At 36.5% G+C, this 22,766-nt stretch overlaps 2 protein-coding genes across 6 annotated transcripts in view; one reads left to right on the top strand and one right to left on the bottom strand.

Moving 5' to 3' along the window:
* LOC123876140 (paired box protein Pax-6) overlaps window positions 1-19,654 on the bottom strand; it is a 94,628-nt gene extending 74,974 nt beyond the window's left edge. For all 5 annotated transcript variants that reach the window (XM_045922292.1, XM_045922294.1, XM_045922293.1 and 2 more), the window contains exon 1: window positions 19,604-19,654. In XM_045922292.1, the coding sequence (XP_045778248.1) occupies window positions 19,604-19,616 (13 nt within the window). In that variant the 5' untranslated portion in view covers window positions 19,617-19,654. The remainder of the gene's footprint in view (window positions 1-19,603) is intronic.
* On the top strand, window positions 15,444-18,016 carry LOC123876139. The gene is made up of 2 exons (XM_045922291.1): window positions 15,444-15,695; window positions 15,788-18,016. The coding sequence occupies exon 2, from the start codon at window positions 15,827-15,829 to the stop codon at window positions 17,660-17,662; it is 1,836 nt and encodes a 611-aa protein (XP_045778247.1). The 5' UTR covers window positions 15,444-15,695; window positions 15,788-15,826; the 3' UTR covers window positions 17,663-18,016.
* Window positions 19,655-22,766: the final 3,112 nt, after the last annotated feature.

The raw sequence follows: 22,766 nt of genomic DNA, 5'->3' as shown, positions 1-22,766 counted from the left end.
GGGAGAGGCGAAAGTCAATGAGAATGTGTTCTTTCTACTTCTTAATCCATACTAATATAATAAATGCGAAAGTGTGTCTGTCTGTCTGTCTGCTACCTTTTTACAGCCCAGCAGTTTAACCGATTTTGATGAAATTTTTATCGAAGTGATTTGTAATGGGTCAAATTCGTATGGATTATTTTGAAAATTATACGAATTACACCTAAAATTGAATGTTTTGGAATTTAACACAAAAATGGTGTTAAATTAGCTTAATTATTTATTAATTAGGTGTTAATTTTCTTGTTAATCCGGACTTTTTGCGCCACTGAATTATATGATGTGCTAAAATGTCCAAAATTCTTTATTTTAATCAAAAGGATACAATTTCAGGTATTATATTTTATAGTCATTCAATTTCATTCAATCGTTTGCCTTCTCCTATGAAATTTTTAGTTCGTGCATTATACTACAAAATATAGGATCCTGTGTATTTATTGCGTGTTAGTACTATCCAACACGTCATCTAGTTTCTCCTTTCACCAAAGGTTGCCTGTAGAGATTACTATGAGCAATAAGACCACCTTTGCATACAATTGTTTTAATTTTTGGTATCTTTGTTTTGTCTTGATTATTTCAAGTTTTCAACATGTAACAAGAAGTATGAAACATGGCACACCGCTTGCGTAAAGCGTGGACGTATGCGTAACTCGGTGTGTCAGGGATTTACGCGCGTCACTACGCACGTGTCACGTTTACGTGCTTGGTGTGAATCGGCCTTTAACCCGCTTCCGCCTATGTGTTGCACCACAGACACGTTGCAGGCGCAAGTGCGCGTGTCGTGAGGGAGTGTTTTAATTTCAGAGGTGCAATTTATTCGAGCGATTTATTTTTAATCCCCGTTTTTATGGCCGCCACTCTATAAATTTATGTATGTGTAGTTGTAGTTATTTTTATAAATTAAGCCCCACAATGCTTGATGCGTTTAATACTATATAAAATGTAGGTACTTACGTTGGTATATATCTATTTATTGGTTGGTTATATTACAGACTAGCTAATCCTCCAGCGAGTGACAATGAGCAGGGTACATAAGTAGTTTGAAAACACTGATCCATGATTGTTAGTATTTTATAACCTACTGCTAATTCACTCTCTACTAAAAACAACTAAACCTATTTAGGAGTCAATATGTAAAAAGCAACCGCCGAGTTTCTTGCTAGTTCTTCTCGTTCAGTGGTAGATGCTTTTGACGATTCAAAAGTACTTGTAAGTCTGTATAAAAATAAGTAAATAATAATTAATAAATAAATAAATGATAAAAATAATATAAATATTAAAGTATTTTGAATTTTAAAAGTAATAAGTACATTATAGGTGGTTATAGGTAGTAGGTACTTCAACCAATGCCATTTCTCCATACAATCGTAAGAGGGTGACTTCTGTACTATTTGATGATATTATAGGTAGGCACGTCCAAAACTAAGTAGGTATAATATTTTCAAAATATAATAGGTAAGTACATCAATTTTAAATGATAAATCAAGGCGGTTATTTGACCAGCCGTTCATTTAACCACCCGTGTGGCGCCTACTCTAAAATACCTACTTTTAAATAAAACTAAAATTTAACCAAAAATAGAAAAAAATAACGGTCATTCGCTAATAAAGGTGCTAGGAGATCATTCAAAATTTTAATCCAAACGGGATTTAGTGCATCCAAAATGGCGGACCAACAATTAAACTTCCCCCACAGATTAAAGCAATTCAAAAACAGATACAAAATAATAATAAGAACGGTATTAAGTGGGGGTTGGTTGTCTGTCTGTGACACCAGGTGTGCATATGAAGGGTCGACCCTTAGTTAAATAACTTATTTACTATATACACTAAGTGTTTGATTAATGCTAATGCATTTAATGTTTCCTTTTTGTATTTAAATGAATATAAATGCCCCTATTAATATCAAAGAGACGATTTAAGTTTGGTTATGTTATGCAGACTGAATAGGCTGGGTGACTTTCACCCAATCTACGTTTGCAACTCTCCAATCCAATCCAATTCATCAGCCTGTATGCATCCACTGCTGGACATAGACTTTTTCAAGAGCGCGCCACCAAACACGTTTATATCCGCCTTGTTCATCCACCCGCTTCCCGCCACCTTCTACAGCTCGACTACCTCTGTGGCCCTGTGGTCTTATTAGTGGGAGGTCCCGGGTTCGAGTTTGGAATATTATAATTTCTAAATCACTGGTCTGGTCTGGCCTGGTGAGAGGCTTCGGCCGTGGCTAGTTACCACCATACCTCCAAGCGATTTAGCGCTCCGGTATGATGCCGTGTAGAAATCAAAGGGGTTCAATGAAAACTGACATATCCCTTCCAGGTTAGCCCGCTTCCATCTCAAACTGCATCATCACTTACCACCAGGTGAGATCGCAGTCAAGGGCTAACTTGTATAAAAAAAATTGTATTGTAATAAAAAAAAAGCTCATTGGGCAGTTCGTCCTACACTGCGCTCACCAAGTAGGGCCTATATTGACTCCACTCCAGAACACATCTGCCTCATCGGTCGACGGTTCTGTGACAGACATGACCTGTACATTGCCATTTCGGCCTATGTCAATCACTTTTGTTCTTTAGCGAAATTCCTCGTTCCGATTTTATACGTAGGTAGGTACCTACCTACGTATCTAACATAGTTCGCTCCATAGGGCGTTGAGTGACTTTAAACTCGAAGTCGAGCCTAAGTTTCAGTGCATTTGCAACTCCACACGCTGAAATTTTAATGGTTGTTTTCCCGAAGCCAAATGATTTTGTCATAGTATTACAATGGATTTATAAATATAAAAATTATTAGAAACTATGTTTCGACTACTGAGGGCAAATATTTCTGCCGCGGGAAGATAACCATCAAAATTTCAGCTGTATATTTTACACATTCTTATTAACCCCCGACCCAAAAAGAGGGGTGTTATAAGTTTGACGTGTGTATCTGTGTATCTGTCTGTGGCATCGTAGCTCCTAAACTAATGAACCGATTTCAATTTAGTTTTTTTTTGTTTGAAAGGTGGCTTGATCGAGAGTGTTCTTAGCTATAATCCAAGAAAATCAGTTCAGCTGTTTGAAAGTTATCAGCTATTTTCTAGTTACTGTAACCTTCACTTTTCGGGGGTGTTACAAATTTACACTTGTTAAAAAATTAACTAATGAAATATTCCAATAAATGACTTGAAGACAATAAAAAAATATATAGTCTTATATTATCTAACCCACCCATGATATAAATGTGTATTTGTTTGCGCCACCAGTCGCGGTTTACCTTTCATCAAGTATTCATTGGCTCAGCTAATACGGCACGATTCTCCAGCCAATAATAGTTATACCTAAGTATGTAAAGAAGCCGGTCTAGATAGATAAAAAAAACAACATAAAAAAATCCATCAATCAAAACCATTAAATTCTTAAATCCTTTCTTTTAGGATTGACGTAGTCGGGTAAAAAAAGGATTGAATTAATTTTTATGGGCCCATCTCATGAATCTACATAAACTCCTTTTTTGAAGTTAGTTAAAAATGTACAATAATAACTAAAAAACCGGCCAAGTGCGAGTCAGACTCGCGCACTGAGGGTTCCGTATTTTTTCCAACATTTCGCAGGATAAATCAAAAACTATTATACATAAAAATAAATAAAAATCTGTTTTAGAATGTACAGGTAAAGCCCTTTCATATGATACCCCACTTAGTATAGTTATCTTACTTTGAAAATTAAAACCTGTTTTAATTTTTTTTTAAATGACAACCACAAATTAACAGTTTTCGGATTTTTTCCTTTACTTGTACTAGATTCACGATTCTAGGTCAACGGGAAGTACCCTATAGGTTTCTTGACAGACACGACGGACGGACGGACGGATGGACGGACGGACGGATGGACGGACAGACAGACAGACAACAAAGTGATCCTATAAGGGTTCCGTTTTTCCTTTTGAGGTACGGAACCCTAAAAATTGTGAACATCGAAATAAAATAGCAAAACATTAATATATGTGCGCATTTTTCCAAAAGTATTTTATGTGACCCATTCAAGCCGGCCGTTTGTTTTGCCATGGCATAATTTATGGCGACTGACGGGATCCACGCCCCCTTTACGGGAGCGGAGAAAAAATACACCATTGATAAAATGATGAAGAATGAGAAATGACACATTAGTTATCAACGACTTTCGAGAAATGGTTTTTTTCGTTTTATCTTTATGGGGTTGTTATAGGTCTTGATAGATATCGACTAGATAGTGGTTGAATAGCGACCTTGCACCGAAAAACGCAGGTTGGCAGACTCGCCACCAAATGGACAGTCGACAGACTATACCTATCAAACGAGTCACAGAAAGCCCCTGGATTCAACACTTTTTGTAATTTTCTGTAATTAGATAGGTAGGCAACAAAAGCACATAACATCACTGATTTCGTAGAAATTGCAACTAATACAGCCCTATCCTTGGTCTACATTAAAAGATAACCTCTGGTCATAATTTCAGCTTTCTAGGTCCAAAGATTTGAGCTGGACGTTGAAAATTCAGTCAGTCAGTGAGTCAGTCCGTCAAGTTTTCCTTTTAGATATTTAGATGTAGGTACCTTCCTATTTAATAATGATGCAACATTTCCAAATAAAAAACATAAAAAAATATGCACGTCTCATTCTTAGGGTTCGTACACATCTACTTATTTCAACCATTACGAACAACAGAAGAAAATCCTTGTCATTAGAAAGCTCTCGGTAGAATTATCCGATATTCATTTCCCCATACTTTCAATACTTACAAAACACAAAGGCGCTCGCAAACCTAGTGCTTAATCATTAAAATTCCCCCTGCGGCGTAACAAAGCAACGTCTGTTTATCTCCCTCTTGCCGTCGATTTTCCGCTCTATTTGTCTCTATCTGGCGCCTAATGTGACAAGATTGTCGCATGCTCCGTTTAGCCCGGGATAATTATATTTTGTTGGCAAGCTGCAAGAACGCTTAGAGAATCTGTATTCGAAGATAAATGCTTAGTGTATTCTTAACGTAGCTTAGGTACTACTTTGTAAGGCTAGACCGATTTTTAGGGGTCCGTAGTAAAACGAAAAAGCCTTATTTGGTTGAACATTTGGTTTTGGGTACACCAAATACCCAAAATTTCGGGTTTGTAACATTTCGTCTACGAGCTAAAGGCCTGTAACACAGACAGACAGACAGACAGTCAGACAGACCGCAGAATGAAATTAATAGGGTTTTTTTACTCTTACGGAGCTTGAAACGTCTCAAAATATTTAAATCTTGTGAAAATGATTCTCACTTGAATTAATAAGTATTTTTGAATGTTGTAAACCGCTGCTAATTGGGTATTCAGACGTCATTTTATTTATTTAAATATTATTTAAAAGCAAAATACCGAAAAATGTGTAATACCTATACCTACGGTTTTAACACTACACCGGAATGTAATTACTAATTACTTAAGGTAATTAGACGGTCGTAGTATGGCTGCCATCCAATAGGATTTCCAGGGATTTGTCCTTGTCTTAATATATAAAAGGAAACGGTGACTGACTGACTGACTGATCTATCGACACACAATTCAAACTACTGGACGCATCGGGCTGTTTAGGCATGCAGGATGCAGATAGCTATGAAATATGACGTTGGCAGACATCCGCTAAGAATGGATTTTTTTGACAAGATAAAGTTGAAAACTAAAACCTGACTGCGATCGTCTTAATAAACGCTGTAATATTATAGTAAAATTGTTTTCCTCTCGCTTGGTATATTTTAATGATGTAGTATATTTATATTTATGAACTCAGAATTTTCTCCTCTTTCATTTGACACCCCACTCGATACAATAGCAAGAAAAAAAAATTGGAGACCTAATTTTTTTCATGTAATATCCGTTAGGTCAATTTTTTTCGTATAATTTTTTTTTCGTATTTTTGCCGCAGTCGGGTAAAAATATAACTTGTTAGCCTATGAACTTACGTATTAGTTTTTAAGTTTCAGTTCTTAATTTATTTATTTAGGTTATTAATTGTCACCCTACGGTTAACTAAATTACTTGTTTGCATAAACACAACCTTAAACCTAATTATGATTTTTCAAACATCAGAGATTGGAATGTGATTAAATTTTAATAACTATACAAATAACATCTTTTTAGGGTTCCGTACTCAAAGATAGTCAAACGGGAGCCTCCGCTGCATGTTAAACAGGACTCTCTCCGTCACTTACTCCATACAATCGTAGTTCCAATTTTATTTAAATATTAAGAAACCAAAGTCCATGAAATTTTGCAGACATATTCTAGAAACTAATATCTGTGTCTGTGGTGTTTTAGATTTTTCTAAAAATGTGTAGTTTTAAAATTGCAGGGGCTCAAAGATTTGTATGTGAATTTTTAAGACCGCGTAACTTTGAAACCGAATATTTTAACAGAAATCTGGAAAACCACAGGCATAGATATTAGTTTCTAGAATATGTCTGCAAAATTTCATGGACTTTGGTTGCTTGATATTCAAATGAAATTGGAACAACGTTTGTATGGAGCGAGTGACGGAGAGACTCCTCTTAACCGTCCGCAGGTCGGTCAAAGGTCTACAGCTTCAACCGTACTTGACTTTCAAATTGGAAAATTTTCCGCACCTCCTATGGTTTTTGGATTTCCCTGTGAAAGAACATACTGTATATTATGGTGGCGATACGGAACCCTTGGTACGCGACCCGACTCACAGATGACTGGTTTTTATTTATTAATATATGTATATGTAGTGTATACATTAAAGTGCATTTTTGAGCAGTGCGCATTACTTAGCTCGCAGAATCAAGAGAAAAAACTTAGTAGGTGTAGTTTTAGAGACATTTAGTCCTTAGCTGGCTTTTCCCAGGGCTACGCCAGAAATCAAAGTTTTGAAGTTATTCAAGATGCCACAATAGTCTCAAACTCAATAAACTTGATCTAAGTTAAATTTACGTTTCCAGCAGTTGCAGTGTGAACTGCTCTTATCATATTCGATCGCCGCTGGTTAGAAATTCAACATCTATAGATATAAGTACATCCGTATATTTAATATTAGGGGTAGTATATTATTTTAGAAAAATCTTTCAATCCATACTAATATTATAAATGCGAAAGTGTGTCTGTCTGTCTGTCCTTTTCACGGCCCAACAGTTTAACCGATTTGTATGAAATTCGGTACCGAGGTGGCTTGCGTCTCTGTAATTGACATAGGCAACTTTTTATCCCGGAAAATCAAACAGTTCCCACGGGACCTTAAAAAACCTAAATCCACGCGGACGAAGTCGCGGGCATCCTCTAGTAACTATGTAAAATCATGAAAACACACGAACCGTCCACTCTTCTTATTGTTTGTAACTCCACATTGGCACCTCGTTGGCACCGACTCCAAAAAATATTAATTATAACTACATTAACTCGTATACATAATTATTCGGAAATAAATTAAATTTATATTTTTACTTTTTAGTGTCTGTGGTTATTGAAGTCGGTTATTTTCTTTTTGATTTTTTTTATTTCACAATTTTTAGTGGTAGTGTATTAAAATAGGTACTTAGGTACTTAAATGTAGGCACCTGATTAAAAACCTACTGTTTACTAAGCTATTACACCAATCGCGAGCTATTTACTGTTGTCCACTAAACATGCATTCGTTGACCAAATTCGTTTGCCTACTCACCCTGCACTGAAAAATCAGCACTGCGTACTATTACCCACTGCGTCCTCTTACCCCGAATGACTCTAAACTATGTATGAGAAAATAGAAAATATCGATTTAATGAGGAGATCCGCAGAAGAACCAAAGTTCCTGGTTGCCTGGAAGAGATCGCTAGGTAGCGATAAGGCCGCCAAATTGTACCTAAATTTTGTTGTACTTATGTATTTTTCTGTACTAATTTTGTGGTGTACAATAAAAGTATATTCATTCATTTATTCATTCATTCAAAGTAAACCGACATAACCACCTATGCCGGACACATACCTACCTAGTTTGAAGAGTCGGGTCCCAAGATGCTGGAATGGCGATTTCGCACCGCAGCTTTGGCAGACCCCCATTAGTTGGGCAGACATCAAATGAGTTGCAAGGAGCCCCTGGATCCAGGCGGTGCAAGACCTGAGATCTATGTCCAGCAGTGGACCTCTATCAGTTGACGACGAAGACGATATTAGCCAGGTACTAACGTTTGTAGGTACCTACCACTTATCAAGTTGCCTCAATTTTGATAGTGCATATACAGGGTGTACCAGAACGCTAGCAATGTGGGTTGACTTAGCGTTACTATTATACTAACAATCCAATGCCAATAACAATTTGCCTTAGTTTTAGTAATTCAGTATTTTTCAAACTTGCATAGAGTGCAAAACTCGGGTCAATGCCCCACCTACGACGCGGCATTGACTTCGAGTAGCCTATTTACGGAACGTTCGTTGACCTCTAGCGTCAATCAGATGTTTTATTGTTAACTTATTTTTTATTTATTTATTTATTTAAACCAAAGTATAGTATTACATATTGTTTCCACTTGACATCCTGAAATTCTCTTAAGTTTATATGGATAAAAAATACAGGTTTTTTTTCTTAGTTTTTTTATAGTATCTTATTAATAATAATCATTAGTACTATCACCTGTCTTCGTTTTTGCTAGCGTTCTGGTTATACCCTGTATAGAGCAGTAGGTATAGTTGAACAAGACAGTCAAACAGACAAACTGTTATTTTATATTAATATGCTTTATATTAATACAGAAAATAGAGTAAACAGGTAAACCAACAGCTGAAAGGTAGCCCTACCTCATTTACAAGTTACCACAGTAGACTGAGAGACGGTGGGAACAAGTATCCCAAAGTTTGAAACTCTCGCCAACAGGGCAAACTTGCAGTCTTGTTATCAGTTACTTTACAATAAAAAATACCTGAGTATTTAATTTATATCTTCGATGTACTTGGCTTATCTATACTATAATAACTCAAAATTTGAAAAACCCCCGATACAAAAACCTCTATAAGAAAACTAGAAAAGAGCTGATAACTTTCAAACGGCTCAACTGATTTTTTCGATTATAGCTTAGAACACTCTCGATCAAGCCACCTTTGAAACAAAAAAAAACTAAATTAAAATCAGTTCATTCGTTTAGGAGCTACAATGCCACAGACAGATACACACCTCAAACTTATAACACCCCTCTTTTTGGGTCGGGGGTTAAAAAGGACTTTTTATATATCCATAATAAAATTATACCTGCTCGTAGTTAGTAAACTTGTTTCTTCACGATGTTTTCTTTCACCGTTAGTATAAGTTCATCGAGACTTTATGTTATGCATATAATGTTATTTTATTGTTGATTTAAGTCGGGAAATGAAACGAAGACTCAATTGCGTTTCTATGTAATCAGAGAAACAACATTTAAAGCAAAACATATAAAACAAAAATACGTTAACTTCCAAACACCGACAAAAACTTCCGCTGTCAATTTTCATAACTGTCAGTAGTGACACTTGACAGTTAAGTCCACAGACTAACCGCCTTCAGAATATGTCTTAGCACCAAAGACAAATTAATAAATTAAAGAAAAGCACTGAATAGGTGTCCATGGGTAAAGTGGTTTTCTTTACATCTCCACCCCCGTCAGAGTAACAATTGCATGTGATAACGTATGTAATTGTTCAGTTATTATCAAACACTGGAGACAGTTTTGTAATGTGGTAAAGATTTGATTCAGCTTTCTTGCGTCCGGTGTCAACTTCATAGATTGAATTTGAAATTTTCTTCAGAATTGTGTATGGACCAATCCTCAATTCATCCATTTTCTTCCTATTTAGCCGATTTCCGTTTTCCACATAGACTCTATCTCCCACATCCAATTTATATTCTTCTCTATGACGGTCGAATATTCTTTTATTATAATTGTGAGATTTTATCGTGTTCTCCAAAGCTAGTTGTCTGTCTCTTTTCAGATCTTCTTTTGTACATCTTGATTTTAATTCAAGTGGTAGAATGTTTACATTTTCGCCTTCTAAGAGGTATTTTGGAGCAAATTTTGTAACTGTATGTTCCGTTTCATTATATTTTTCTACACATTTTTGTGCAATAGTAGTCCATGCTATTTTTTTATCACTTTCATTTATTTTGCATCTTATCTTATTGATTAAAGTTTGATTTAGCCTTTCATTAAGTCCATTAGAAAATGGTGAATCCACAGCAGTGAAAATCATTGTTATGCTTTCGTTCTTCAGGAATTCTTTAAATTCTTTGGAGTTTATACCAGGGTATTGGTCCGTTAATACCATATCTATATTATAGCTTTGTGTCACATTTTTTATTAGCTTAATAAAATCTGTGGAGCTTTGGTTTCTTGATGTGAATATATAGGCATACCTTGTGAAATGATCGACCAGAAGGTGTAAGTATTTTTTTGTTGACCGTGATCCTCCAAAGCCTCCAATTGTATCAATAGAGACAATTTCAAACGGACGTGTTGCTGGACCTAAATGTGACATTAAGCCATATTTTGACTTCCTCCTTGATTTGTTTTTTATACAAATTTCACATTCATCACAAATTTTTTTTATGCTTGCGATGATATTCTTTGCTGTGTAAAATGGTGTTATTTTATTTATCATCTGAGTCCTCCCAATGTGGCAATAAGTGTCATGGACGTCTTTTATCAGAGTTTTGCTAAGTTCCTCTGATAGTATGATTTTTTTCCTTCTTCTATTGTTTTTGTAATAAATTCCATTTTCAAATATAAGTTTATCTTTTTGTGGATCTAGATTTGAGTGTTGGTCATTTTTTATATCTTCTAGGGTTATTAAATTTACTACTTTTAAAAAATCTTCATTATTTTCGTTGGGTTCTAGAACTGGGTTTCTGCTTAAACAATCTGCTTCTTGGTTTGATTTTCCTGGATTATATTTAATTTTAAAATTATATTGGGATAAATAATACATCAAATCCCCTAGTTCTTCGTCAGTTCTAGCTTTAATGTTCATATTTTCTAATGGTTTATGATCAGAGTATACTGTAAATTCTTTTCCCATAAGCCAGTGCTGCCAATATTTTACAGCTTCTTTTATTGCTAGGCATTCTAGATATATTGCTTTCTTAGTTTTTTGAGTTTCAGTTAATTTTTTTGAAAAGTAAGCAACTGGCTTAATATCGCCGTTTTTATCTTCTTGTTTTAACACCGCTCCCACACCTTTGATACTAGCATCCGTGTAAATCTTTATTGGTTTTTCAGGGTTAAAGATATTAAGAATTGGTTCTGAACATAGTAATGCTTTTATTTTATCAAATGATTCTTGACATTCTGCAGACCATATAAATTTCACATCTTTTCGTAGTAAATTGTGTAACGGATCTAGGATAATTGCACTATGTGGTACGAATTTATGATGAAAATTTACTTTTCCTAGGAATTGTCGTATATTTTTCCTTGTTTTTGGTACTGGAAAATTCTTCACAGCGGTCAAATAATCTTTCAGAGGTCTGATTGAATTGTTTTCAATTATGTGACCTAAATATTTGGCATAATTATTTGCAAAAGAACATTTCGAAAATTTTAGTCTAAAACCTTCTGTTAGTATTGCCTCCATTAGTCTTGATAGATGTAATAAATGATCTTTGAAAGTTTTTGAAAAAATTAAGATATCATCTATAAAATTTACTGCAAAATTAGAGAGTTCATACTTTCTAATAATGTTTCCCAATATTCTTTGGAAAATGGCTGGTGCCGTCTTTAGGCCAAATGGGAGACAAGTCCATTGAAAATGGCCCTCCTGTGTTACAAATGCAGTCTTGTATCTATCTTGAATTCTCAAAGGAATTGACCAAAATGCTGAATTTATGTCCAAAGTAGAAAAATAGTTACAGTTTACAGTTTTTGACATTAAATCCTCAATCAAAGGAAAAGGTTGAGATTGAGGGACTACAATTTTGTTCAGTTCTCTGAAATCTATACACAATCTTGTTCTTTTTTCATCTTCTTTTTTATATGCCAGAGTAACTGGAGCAGCAAATGGGCTATACGAATCCTCAATCAAATTTTTTTTTAATAGTTTTGCTATTTGATTTTCTATTTCTCTTCTATCTTCAGGTGTGCATCTGTATGGGCGTTTGCAGCAATATTTATCTACCATTAAGTCAATATGAGCTTCATAATCTCGTACAGTACCTATATCATATTTATCTTTAGCAAAAACCGATTTGTATTTTTCTATCAACTTATCAATTTCTGAATGTTGGTATAAATCTAGATGGTTTACTAAGATTTCAAATCCATCAGAGTTTATATGTTCATTGAAATTTATTTCACATTTATTTGTGTGTCTAGTTTCTTGCTTTAATACATCAGAGTGTAAAAACAAACCTTCATTTTTGTCACCTAGTACATCAGGAATTTTGACATTTGTTATCTTTGAAGTATCAGTTTTTGAGTAGTTATCGTTTTTCGTATCCTTTTCATTTGAGGTTACATTTTTTTCTTTTGGATTGTTACATTGTATAATCTCTAATTTTTCATTTTGTGTTAAATTGAAATTTTTTATGCAATCCAAACCAATTAGAAAATCATAGTTAAAATTTTCATTATCGACTACAAAAACATCCATATTTCTTTCAATATTGTAGATTTTTATTTTTAGTGTTACCATCCCTTTTGTTTTCTTCTCACCATTAATAGTCTTCAAGTTTACTTTTTGTGTATTACTTGTATTTTCGTTTGGATATATCTTTAATAATCTTGCATTTATTAATGATACATTTGAACCTGAGTCATAAATTCCAGAAACATTTAAAGTATCATTTAATAGTAACTTGACTTTTATTAATGGTGGCACCTCTAGTTTTTTGGATTTTCCTCGTTCAGTTCAATTTCCAATTCTGAGTTATTTACAGTTTTTACAACTGCATTTTTGTTTTTCCCTTTAAACCAGCAATTTTCCTCAGGGTGATAACGTTTCCCTTTTTTTTCACGGACACAGATTTGACATGGGTTTTTTTCCTCAATTTTTTTGGATTTTGTATCAGGATATATAGTGTTTTTTTTATCATATTTATTTTTTCCAACTAAATGTTCCAATCTTCCTAATTCATTGTAGAGATCTTCGGTTCCTTGTAAAGTTTCTCTGTCAATTTTATCAACTACATAATTAGGCAAGCCGAATGCTATAAGGTCTATGAGTGTCCCAGTATCAATTGATTTTCTTACTTCCAGTAACAATTTTTCTTTTTTTAAGGCATACTCAAGTAACGAGCCTGCCTGATATTTGAAAATTAGAGCATATCGACTGGGTGACCATCCTTTATTTTTAAACGTTTCACAAAAATTTTCCTCCCATTTGCTCCATTCTGATTCCACTGTAAGTTTTATTAGCATGCAACTGTACCAGTCTACACTAGAGTTTTCCAAAAAATTTTTTAGAATTTCAATTTTCTTTCTATCTTCGTTGATCTGGAAACGTTCACATTCTTTATTAAAATCTTTAATCCACTGGTGAGCATTTGAGTTTCTGCCGGTGAATTTCTCAATTGTAAAGTCCTTTGCAATTTTCCCCAAACTCTGAGTTTCAGATTTGGTTGATTTTTCTTCCAACAATTTCTCTAATAGTTTTTCCAACGTTCCATTTGACCCACTAGGTATAGATTCAGGATTATTAGTTTTTTCTATAATTTCTTCTAAGTAAAAATCATTAAACTGTAAGTTTTGTTCTTCATCCAAATATACTTTTGATATATCATCTGTCAAGGTTATCCATATTTTCCTTGTTTGATGTCTTTTAAGCAATGATTTCCTTACCTTGGCATAGTTGGAAGTATTTGTAATTACTTGGTGTAAACTTGCAGGTTGAAGCTCGGCAGGTATTCCAAATATCTGGCCTGTAGGTGTAGCTATCGAGGTTATACAGATGGTGTTTGATTTTCCATCCGCTGCTGGTTTCACAACAAAATCAAACCGCAACCGTTCCATGTTTAGTGAAATATGTGCAGAAAATGTTGTTTTATAATGTTATTTTATTGTTGATTTAAGTCGGGAAATGAAACGAAGACTCAATTGCGTTTCTATGTAATCAGAGAAACAACATTTAAAGCCTTTATTTTCAGTTACAAATCTTTTCTAATGATAAAACAAAAATACGTTAACTTCCAAACACCGACAAAAACTTCCGCTGTCAATTTTCCTAACTGTCAGTAGTGACACTTGACAGTTAAGTCCACAGACTAACCGCCTTCAGAATATGTCTTAGCACCAAAGACAAATTAATAAATTAAAGAAAAGCACTGAATAGGTGTCCATGGGTAAAGTGGTTTTCTTTACATGCATAAAAATAAATAAAAATCTGTTTTAGAATGTACCTACTAAAAAAGCCTTTTCATAATATGATACCCCGCTTAGTATAGTTATCTTACTTTTAAAATTGAAAATACTAATTATATAATAATGTTCATGTACCTACCTATACATTTTCTTTGTGATGTAACCACAAATACACGATTTTCGGATTTTCAACGAACGGGAAGTACTCTATAGGTTTCCTTGACATACACGACAGACGGACAGACGGACAGACTGACGGACAGACAACAAAATGATCCTATAAGGGTTCCATTTTTCCCTTTCGAGGTACGGAACCCTAAAAACTAAAGAGTTCCCACGGGATTTATAACGCGGACGAAATCACGGGCATCGTGTAGTATTTTTATAAGGCTCAGTTCACACAAAAAGCGATTGTATGACCTTTGCAAGTATTTCATCTCCAGGAACATTTGCCAATGTAATCTTGGGCTTATTCCCAAAGTTTTAACAGTAGGTAGACGGATGCGCTGCACTTTGTCCAAACTAACGACAAGAAGTGCCAAGACGACAGTAGGTACGAACGGCTTGCATTGTTTGTATCTGGCACCAACTACCTAACTTGACTATTTAGCGTTTTGTTGCTCGGGAAATAATGCAAGTTAATTGTCTAGAAGGACATTTTAGTCGCAAAATATGCTAATTTCTAAAGGCATCTTAGACATCTTTCTATAAGTACCTAGAGTAAGTGGAAGGTCGAGATGACAATCGGGGAGGGGACGCCCCGCACACCCGCACAGCCCGCGCGTTAACCCCGCGGAACAGCGCGGATGACATGCGCCTCATATCCCGATTGCCATCTCGACTTGTCGCGCACTACACTATAGTTTCCCTTGACTGACTTAAAAGATATACAAATCGCAGAGACCTTATCGGAAGAAACGAGTAAGCGACGTGATTTGCCTGGCGCTTTAGAGCTTCTGGGGCTAGGTTTTTCACTCTTATCATGTTGTTGTCAGTTCGCGGTAACAATATCGTAGTGCCGCGTTTAGTGCGTCTCTTACATGTTTAGGTGAGAAGCTACTCGTTTACCTTTTAAATCAATTAGGTAAAACAGATTAGAAATGTACCGTAAAACGGGGCTACTTTGACTTCCAGGGTTACTTTGACAGATTTTGGGGCTACTTTGACAGAGCGCCAAAATCGGTTTTTACTTGTGCTCAGCAAGTGCGCGTGACCTCGAGTAATATTGCGTGAGGCGCGGGGTGTGGGGAACGCGTCATAGCGCGCCCGCCGACTAGTCCGAACAGGTTCGTCGCTTGAGTTTGTTGTGTTGTGTGGTGGTGCAAAAATACGAAAAAATCTTTACTTTTCGGTAAGTTTATTGTATTGTTTACTTAAATAAAACTACAATTGTGAGTATTCGTGATTAAATTGGTGTAAAATAAGGATTTTTATTTGTTTTAGGTTACCTTTGTATTTGTTTGTATTTACAAATGAACTACAATGGTCAGAGAGTATAAAAGAAAACTGGGTGCCCGGAGTTACAAAAATTACAGCGATGAAACCCTTGCAAAAGCCGTTGCTGAAGTGAGGGCAGGTCTTCTTACCCAGAGTGCGGCTGCCAAGAAGTATAAAATAAATAGAACAACTATTCTAAACAAAATTCACCACCAACATGAACTAAAGCCGGGTCATCCAACTGTTTTGACTCCTGAAACTGAAAAACTAATAGCCGATACCTTGAAAATATTAACAGATTGGGGTGTTCCTTTTACTAAACGCGATATCCAAATTATTGTTCAGATGTTGGTCACCAGGGAAGGTAGGGTTATAAAACAATGGAAAGACAACTCACCGGGGCCGGACTTTGTGACCGACTTTGCAGCGCGAAACAACCTTACTCAGAGACTGGCCACAAATATCAAACCTGCTAGGGCATCAGTGGGTCCTAATGAGATAAAAGAATTTTTTGAAAATGTGAGACCAGCTCTGGAGGAGACACGTCCAGGTCTTATTTACAATTATGATGAGACGAACGTGACTGATGACCCGGGGGCAATAAAAGTTTTAGTCCCTCGAGGTCACAGACGTGTCGAACGAGTCCAGGAGCATTCCAAATCATCGGTCAGCATCATGTTTTGTGGCACAGCAGACGGAAAAATGATTCCTCCTATGGTTGTCTACAAATCAAAGCACCTGTACGAGAACTGGACAATGGGAGGCCCACTAGGAACAATTTACAGAAATAGTCATAGCGGTTGGTTTGACATGAACCTCTTCGAGGTATGGTTCTTCAAGTTGTTGTTGCCGAGCATCCAGGAAGAAAGAATTGGAAATGAAAAAGCAGTTGTCATAGGTGATAATTTAGCTTCGCACTTCTCACCTGAAGTCGTTCAGGCAGCAATACAAAATAACATTCATTTTACGACTTTAACACCAAACTCGACGCACATAATGCAACCCCTCGATGTGGGTATATATGGTCCTTTAAAAAGACAATGGAGAAAGATTTTGGATACTTGGAGAAAGGAATCGAGAATACGGGGCATCATTCCAAAGCCACAATTTCCCATGTTACTGAAGAGACTGATGGATGCAATGGCTCCCAATTTGATGAAAAATTTGCAGAGCTCCTTCAGAACTACGGGATTTTACCCTTTCGACCCTCAAGTTGTTTTACAAAAGCTCCCAGGTGAACGCGAACAAGAAACAGGACGTATCCTAGATAGCTGTCTGCTGGAGTTTTTAAAAGAGACGAGGGGTTACAATACTGAAAGAATTCGTCACAGAAGAGGGAGGAAAGTCGTTAATAAGCCAGGAGCACAAATATTGGTTACGAGCCAAAGAGATAATGCAGAAGAAGATGCCCCAGAAATAGATGTCCCACCCACCATCGACGATATTCCAGAAATCGATTCCCCACCTATGCCAGAAGTCAGTTCGCCAAGCACCTTCAATAACTCTCCAAAATCGATTTCTATTTTAGATTTTCCAACTATGGATGACTCTCCTGAAATAGAAGAAAATGTCTCAGCTTTCGAGAATAATCAACCTTCTACCTCTGGACTGCTTACAAAGAACCAGACTGATTCCGACGAAGATGTGCCTCTGAGTTGTTTGGTTCGCAAGAAGGAAATCAAAAACAGGAAAAAGGACAAGAAGAAGAATAAGAAGGAGTCCAATTTATGTTATATCTGTAGGTGCGACTATAGGTTCTACCGTCATTCTGTTGACTGGATATGCTGCATTACCTGTAAAAACTGGGTGTGTGGGATGTGCAATAAGGGCTCAAACAATCCGTCATACGAATGTGTCGTGTGTGAGGATGACTCTGACTAATTGTTTCTTGCCTTATAATATTGCCAAAATTGATTGTTACCTTGTCTTGTTTTTAAATTGATCTCAATTATATTAATTATTACTTAAGAGACTGATTAAGTGCCATTATTGAATTAATAAAGAATAATTTAATTATTACTTAAGAGACTGATTAAGTGTCATTATTGCGTTAATAAAGAATAATCCATGTAGTTTTCAATAAAATAATAGTTTTTTTGGTCAAAATGATGTCAAAGTAACCCGTGCTTTGACTATCTTTGACTTCAGTTGCATTTCAATGCCCTGTCAAAGAAACCCCACTTCTGGGGTTACTTTGACATTTAATAAATTAAAAAAAGTAGGGAGTTAAGGGGGGGGGGAGGTTAAATTTGCCATAGATCTGATAACCAAAGGACACATTGTTCTGTTGGCGTAAAAAAAAGTGAAATTCGAGCCGTAAAAAAAAAGTTACAATCCAAAAACCTCCAAAACCTGTTCAAAGTAGCCCCGTTTTACGGTATGTATCTTGCATTACTTAGAGAAGAACATCAAGGCTTGCTTCCTTTTCAGCTGGTATTTCAATGTTAGACAGAGTATATTTAGTTAATTAATATTAAGTATATAATAAAAAATGGTACTAACAATATTGGACTTCTGTGTCTGAAAATAAACGTTTTTAGTATTAGGTATATACATTCTATTCTTTAATTAATGAAATAATCATACTGTACACAATATCGAAACTCAACTAAAATGACAGATCTAAATGTATTGCTATCCCTTTTATACTGCTCCGTGCAGAAAAGGATAGCACTGCATTTAGTCCTGTCCGTTTATTTAGAGATTGTGTACCACAGAGTTAGCTAAAATATCTAAAATAATAAATCAGTACTAAGTACTTTGGTACTCAGTTTTACTCCTCCCAAAATAAAGTCAAACAATTTACTGTATGGTGGACTATTTTAAAAAATGCAATCATTTAAGTAAGTATAATCTATTTTTCCTTAACTGACTTAAAAAATAAACTAGCACCTTCTCACTGAAACACTATACGAGGTCCATAGGACATTGTTACCGCGAAGTGAGAAAAAAATCGTGATACGAGTGAAAATCCTACCTCCAGAAGGTCTAAAGCGCCCGTCTAAACGCGTGAAGGTCTTCTCCGAGAAGGTTTCTGCAATTTGTTTATCTTTTAAGTCAGCTTAGAAAAACTAAACTATAATTACACTTTTAGATACATACGCGTTCCTATCTTAGACTGGCTCTCGCTGCTTGCGATATTTTTGACGCTGCGACAAGTTATTTCGTCTGAATAAGCCTTAGTTGTCGTTTCAACCGATCGAGGTCCATTGATTGACAAAGATCCATTGATTGTCTCTTGCAAAGATTGGAAGATTGGTGGGTAGGCGCTACGCCGTAGCCACTTGCACGCGGTGTTAGACAACCAATGTGAGCGTGATATGGGGCAGGGCTGCTGGGTGTTACTTCGGTTCGAGATCGCCATGCAAGCACCTTAAGAGGTGCATGAGACGGGTCTGCCCGCGAAATTCAAAATTAATTTGGTTTTTCGTAAATAAACTAATTCGACAAAGTAGGCTTATATTCTAATTCCGACAAAGGCAGTATCATCTTCACAGGGTTACATAAGAATCTTTACTTGAAAGTGTTCAGTTTAAGAAATTAGTTAAAATAATGAGTTTGGCATGAGTTACTCACAAATTAGTCGATACTATAGCTAATTTCTTAAACTGGACTCTTTCAAGTAAAGATTTTTATATAAAACTGTGAGGATGATACTGCCATTGTCGGAATTAGAATGCCATAAGCCTACGTTGTCGTATTCGTTTACAAATTGCGAAAAACCAAATTAAATTTGAATTTCGCGGGCAGACCCGTCTCATGCACCTTCACAGTAGACCGGCTTACAGCTAAGCTAATAACTATATCGTGAGTGATAGTTACCTTTGTGCGGCATCTTCCAAAAGGCTTCGGCCGCCGTGGTGGGTTCCCGCGGCGGCGCCACCAGCCCCCCCACCAGCGTGGTGGCGGCGTGCGCGGGCGCCGGCGCCGCCCGCCCCCAGCCGCCGTGCAGCGCCACCCCGCTGCCTTCACAGCCCCCCACTAACCCCCTATAGCTGACAATCTTTACGACTGTCGTCTATGCTTGCCTAATCCTCCACTACAACACTGTGGTCCTAGTACACTTGAAGACGTAATCTAGCCCCCTATAGCTGACAATCTTTACGACTGTCGTCTATGCTTGCCTAATACTCCACTACAACACTGTGGTCCTAGTACACTTGAAGATGTAATCTAGCCCCCTATAGCTGACTTGCCTGATCTTCCAATACAATTATGTTGTTCTGGTACTACAAACTTGAAGACGTAACTGAACAGCTGGCAATCTTTCGAGTAACCTAACCTGATCTAACCTGTCTCTTTACTGCTGTTTTAGATCTAACCCTTAACAGAAAATCTTTAAGCCTTTACAAATCAGTAGATAGCCCCAAATCTTATCGGATAATTTCTTCAATGGAATAATTTTGCTAACTTTCAGGAGGCAGATCTTTGGGAGCCTAGTTTTAAATCCCCAGTTCTTGCAAACTTCTCAAATATCCTTCAAGTGTAAATGAGCCCCAAACGATGCCCCTTAATAAAATGATCTGTGGCCCCAGCTCGCGTCATCGCACATGTGGACCCCACCGGCGACCTGCAAAAGAAAGATCACGATCAAGAAATTTGTTGACCTCAAAGCGGCATTAGACAATCGCATCATCAATTACAATCAAGCCTCTCTTCCATTCCTTTGAATGCCGCCTCTCCCTTTCACACATCAGACTTTCCCGTACAAGTGAAAGAGGCGGACGCTAATTGGTAGATGATTTTGCTGAATTGTGTTAGGAGATCGAGAGAGCGCCATCTATTGTTGCATAGTACAAATAGTTGCGTTGCGTTCGTGAGACGATAATGATCAATGGGCTGGAGTAATGAAGTAAGATGGAAGCTGATAGTCGGTTACTTGTGCCACCCATCATGTTAGCAGCCGAACGGTAGTCGGGCCCGTGTGTCAGTCTGTCGGGAGGTTTTTATTTTGTTATTTGACAGAGATGTTGCGTACAGGTCATGGGAGCACGATGAGAACGGGGTTCCGTAACTCAAAAGGTAAAATGAAAGCCCTGTACCAGAATCAGTCGATATGAGGAACTTTGTTTATAGGTAGAACCATTTTTTGTTTAACTTCAAGTACCTATAACTTCAAATATTTCAGCTCTACAACTGCTTTTCACAACAGGCAAAAATCCTGAAGATGGAAATGATAAAAGGCTTTTTGATCATTTTGCACAAGAACTGAGAATTAACTGAACATCAAAACGTCATCTATGAAATTTTTGGAAAAAGAAACAATTGGATTATGTTTTTGAATCATAACAAAACGTATTAGAAAACTGGTAATCTAATTATAATCCACATCATACTTAATTAATCAACTTAATTCAAACAAAAATCGTCTGCTATGAAACTGTCAAAATTAGTAGGTACTAGGTATACCTGGACATCAAAACGAGTTGCAGCCCGCAATATTTTTTGCTCAGAATGATCAGTCTTGGGTGCAATAGCTTACACTAAGGTCGAAGATTATAACTACGAAAACTCCAATACAATTTGTTTAACTTGAATTTAAAACATTGTAATTCTGTGAAGAATTTTAAATACCTTCTGTAAAAAATTAGTAGATACGGAACCTTCAGGGTATGTGATCAATACGCACTTGGTCATCTTTTTATTGGAGTGTACCGCTATTTGTTGTAACAACTCATACGCTTATAAAGGCTGGTATCACCAAGTATCTCGGAGATCAATATCAACTGACAGACGTTTTTTAGCAACACAACTGAGATCTGATTTCAGTTTGTAGGTACGATGGTAACTCCTGTGAACGAAATATTTAATAAGAGATTAAGTTTTTTTTAAATAGCAGGTGTTGTTTCTTTTTAGTCACTAACTTTTCTACAAACGAAACTATATTTAAACACGCATTATTGAACCCTTCACCTTATATCTTTATAATAGTTGTATACCTACCTACTTCTTTTATAGAGAGTTATACCCAATAGTGCTAAAAATTCTTACGAGACTTTTCACCGCGTTTAATTTATCACCTTATCTGGTGACCGACGAGCTGGCTCATTTTTGCGTAAAGGATCGGCCTGGCTGTTCAGCAGAATCGGATCTGGTAGGAGTAGTGGCGTTGTTCCCTGTACCTACCTATCTATCTAGTTTATCAATTTTGCGAAATTCTCAATTTAGAAACGAAATTAAAGACAAAGTAAACTTTTAACTGATTTACCTAATCGTCATTTATTTAACATCCGATCAATGACCAGACCAAACGATTTGTTAAAACTGGGGAATACAAAACTTCTAATCCACGACCAAATTACTTTAGAGAGCATACTTAAAACCAACCATACAAATTGCGATTCGTCACCTAGTAGGTACCTATACCTACCCAAGAAAGAACTCATACAACAAGCATTATAACTAAATCCAATATCAATCGCATTAGAAAAGTCACAGGTATACACCCAATATAGGGACACGTATTTGATCTTTTCAAGTTCCAATCGACTCCCACTTTGATATTTCCCCTCTGAATGTAAGGTACAATGGCCCAAGTCTAAGGGTCGCCAAATTGAAGACTCACTTTGAATCTAGTCAAAGCAATGCGTAAGTGGATGTCGACTATAACATGAAAAGTCGGTAAGTATCCACGGACAGTTAGGCTGGGGTTCTACAGACTGAGAGATGCGATAGCTATTCACTCACTATCACACTAATGTGTGTGTGTGTGTGTGTGTGTGTGTGTGTGTGTGTGTGTGTGCGTGTGTGTGTATGTTTGTTACTCCTTCACGCAAAAACTACTGGACGGATTTGGCTGAAATTCGGAATGGAGATAGATAATATCCTGGATTAGCACATAGGCTACTTTTTATCTCGGAAAACCAAAGAGTTCCCACGGGATTTCGAAAAACCTAAATCCACGCGGACGAAGTCGCGGGCGTCAGCTAGTGATGTATAAAAAGTAAAACTCATGTGACATACGATGGTCCAAGTCTAAGGGTTG

Source organism: Maniola jurtina, chromosome 21 (genome assembly GCF_905333055.1).
Source record: "Maniola jurtina chromosome 21, ilManJurt1.1, whole genome shotgun sequence".
In the NCBI taxonomy this organism is placed as follows: Eukaryota; Metazoa; Arthropoda; class Insecta; order Lepidoptera; family Nymphalidae; genus Maniola; species Maniola jurtina.
The sequence above is the reverse complement of the archived record's forward strand: the minus strand, read 5'-3'. Positions and strand labels throughout refer to the sequence as shown.

What these genes read in the sequence shown, in the direction of transcription:
- LOC123876139 (XM_045922291.1), top strand. Translation starts at nt 15,827, where the DNA reads ATGGTCAGAGAGTATAAAAGAAAACTGGGTGCCCGGAGTTACAAAAAT.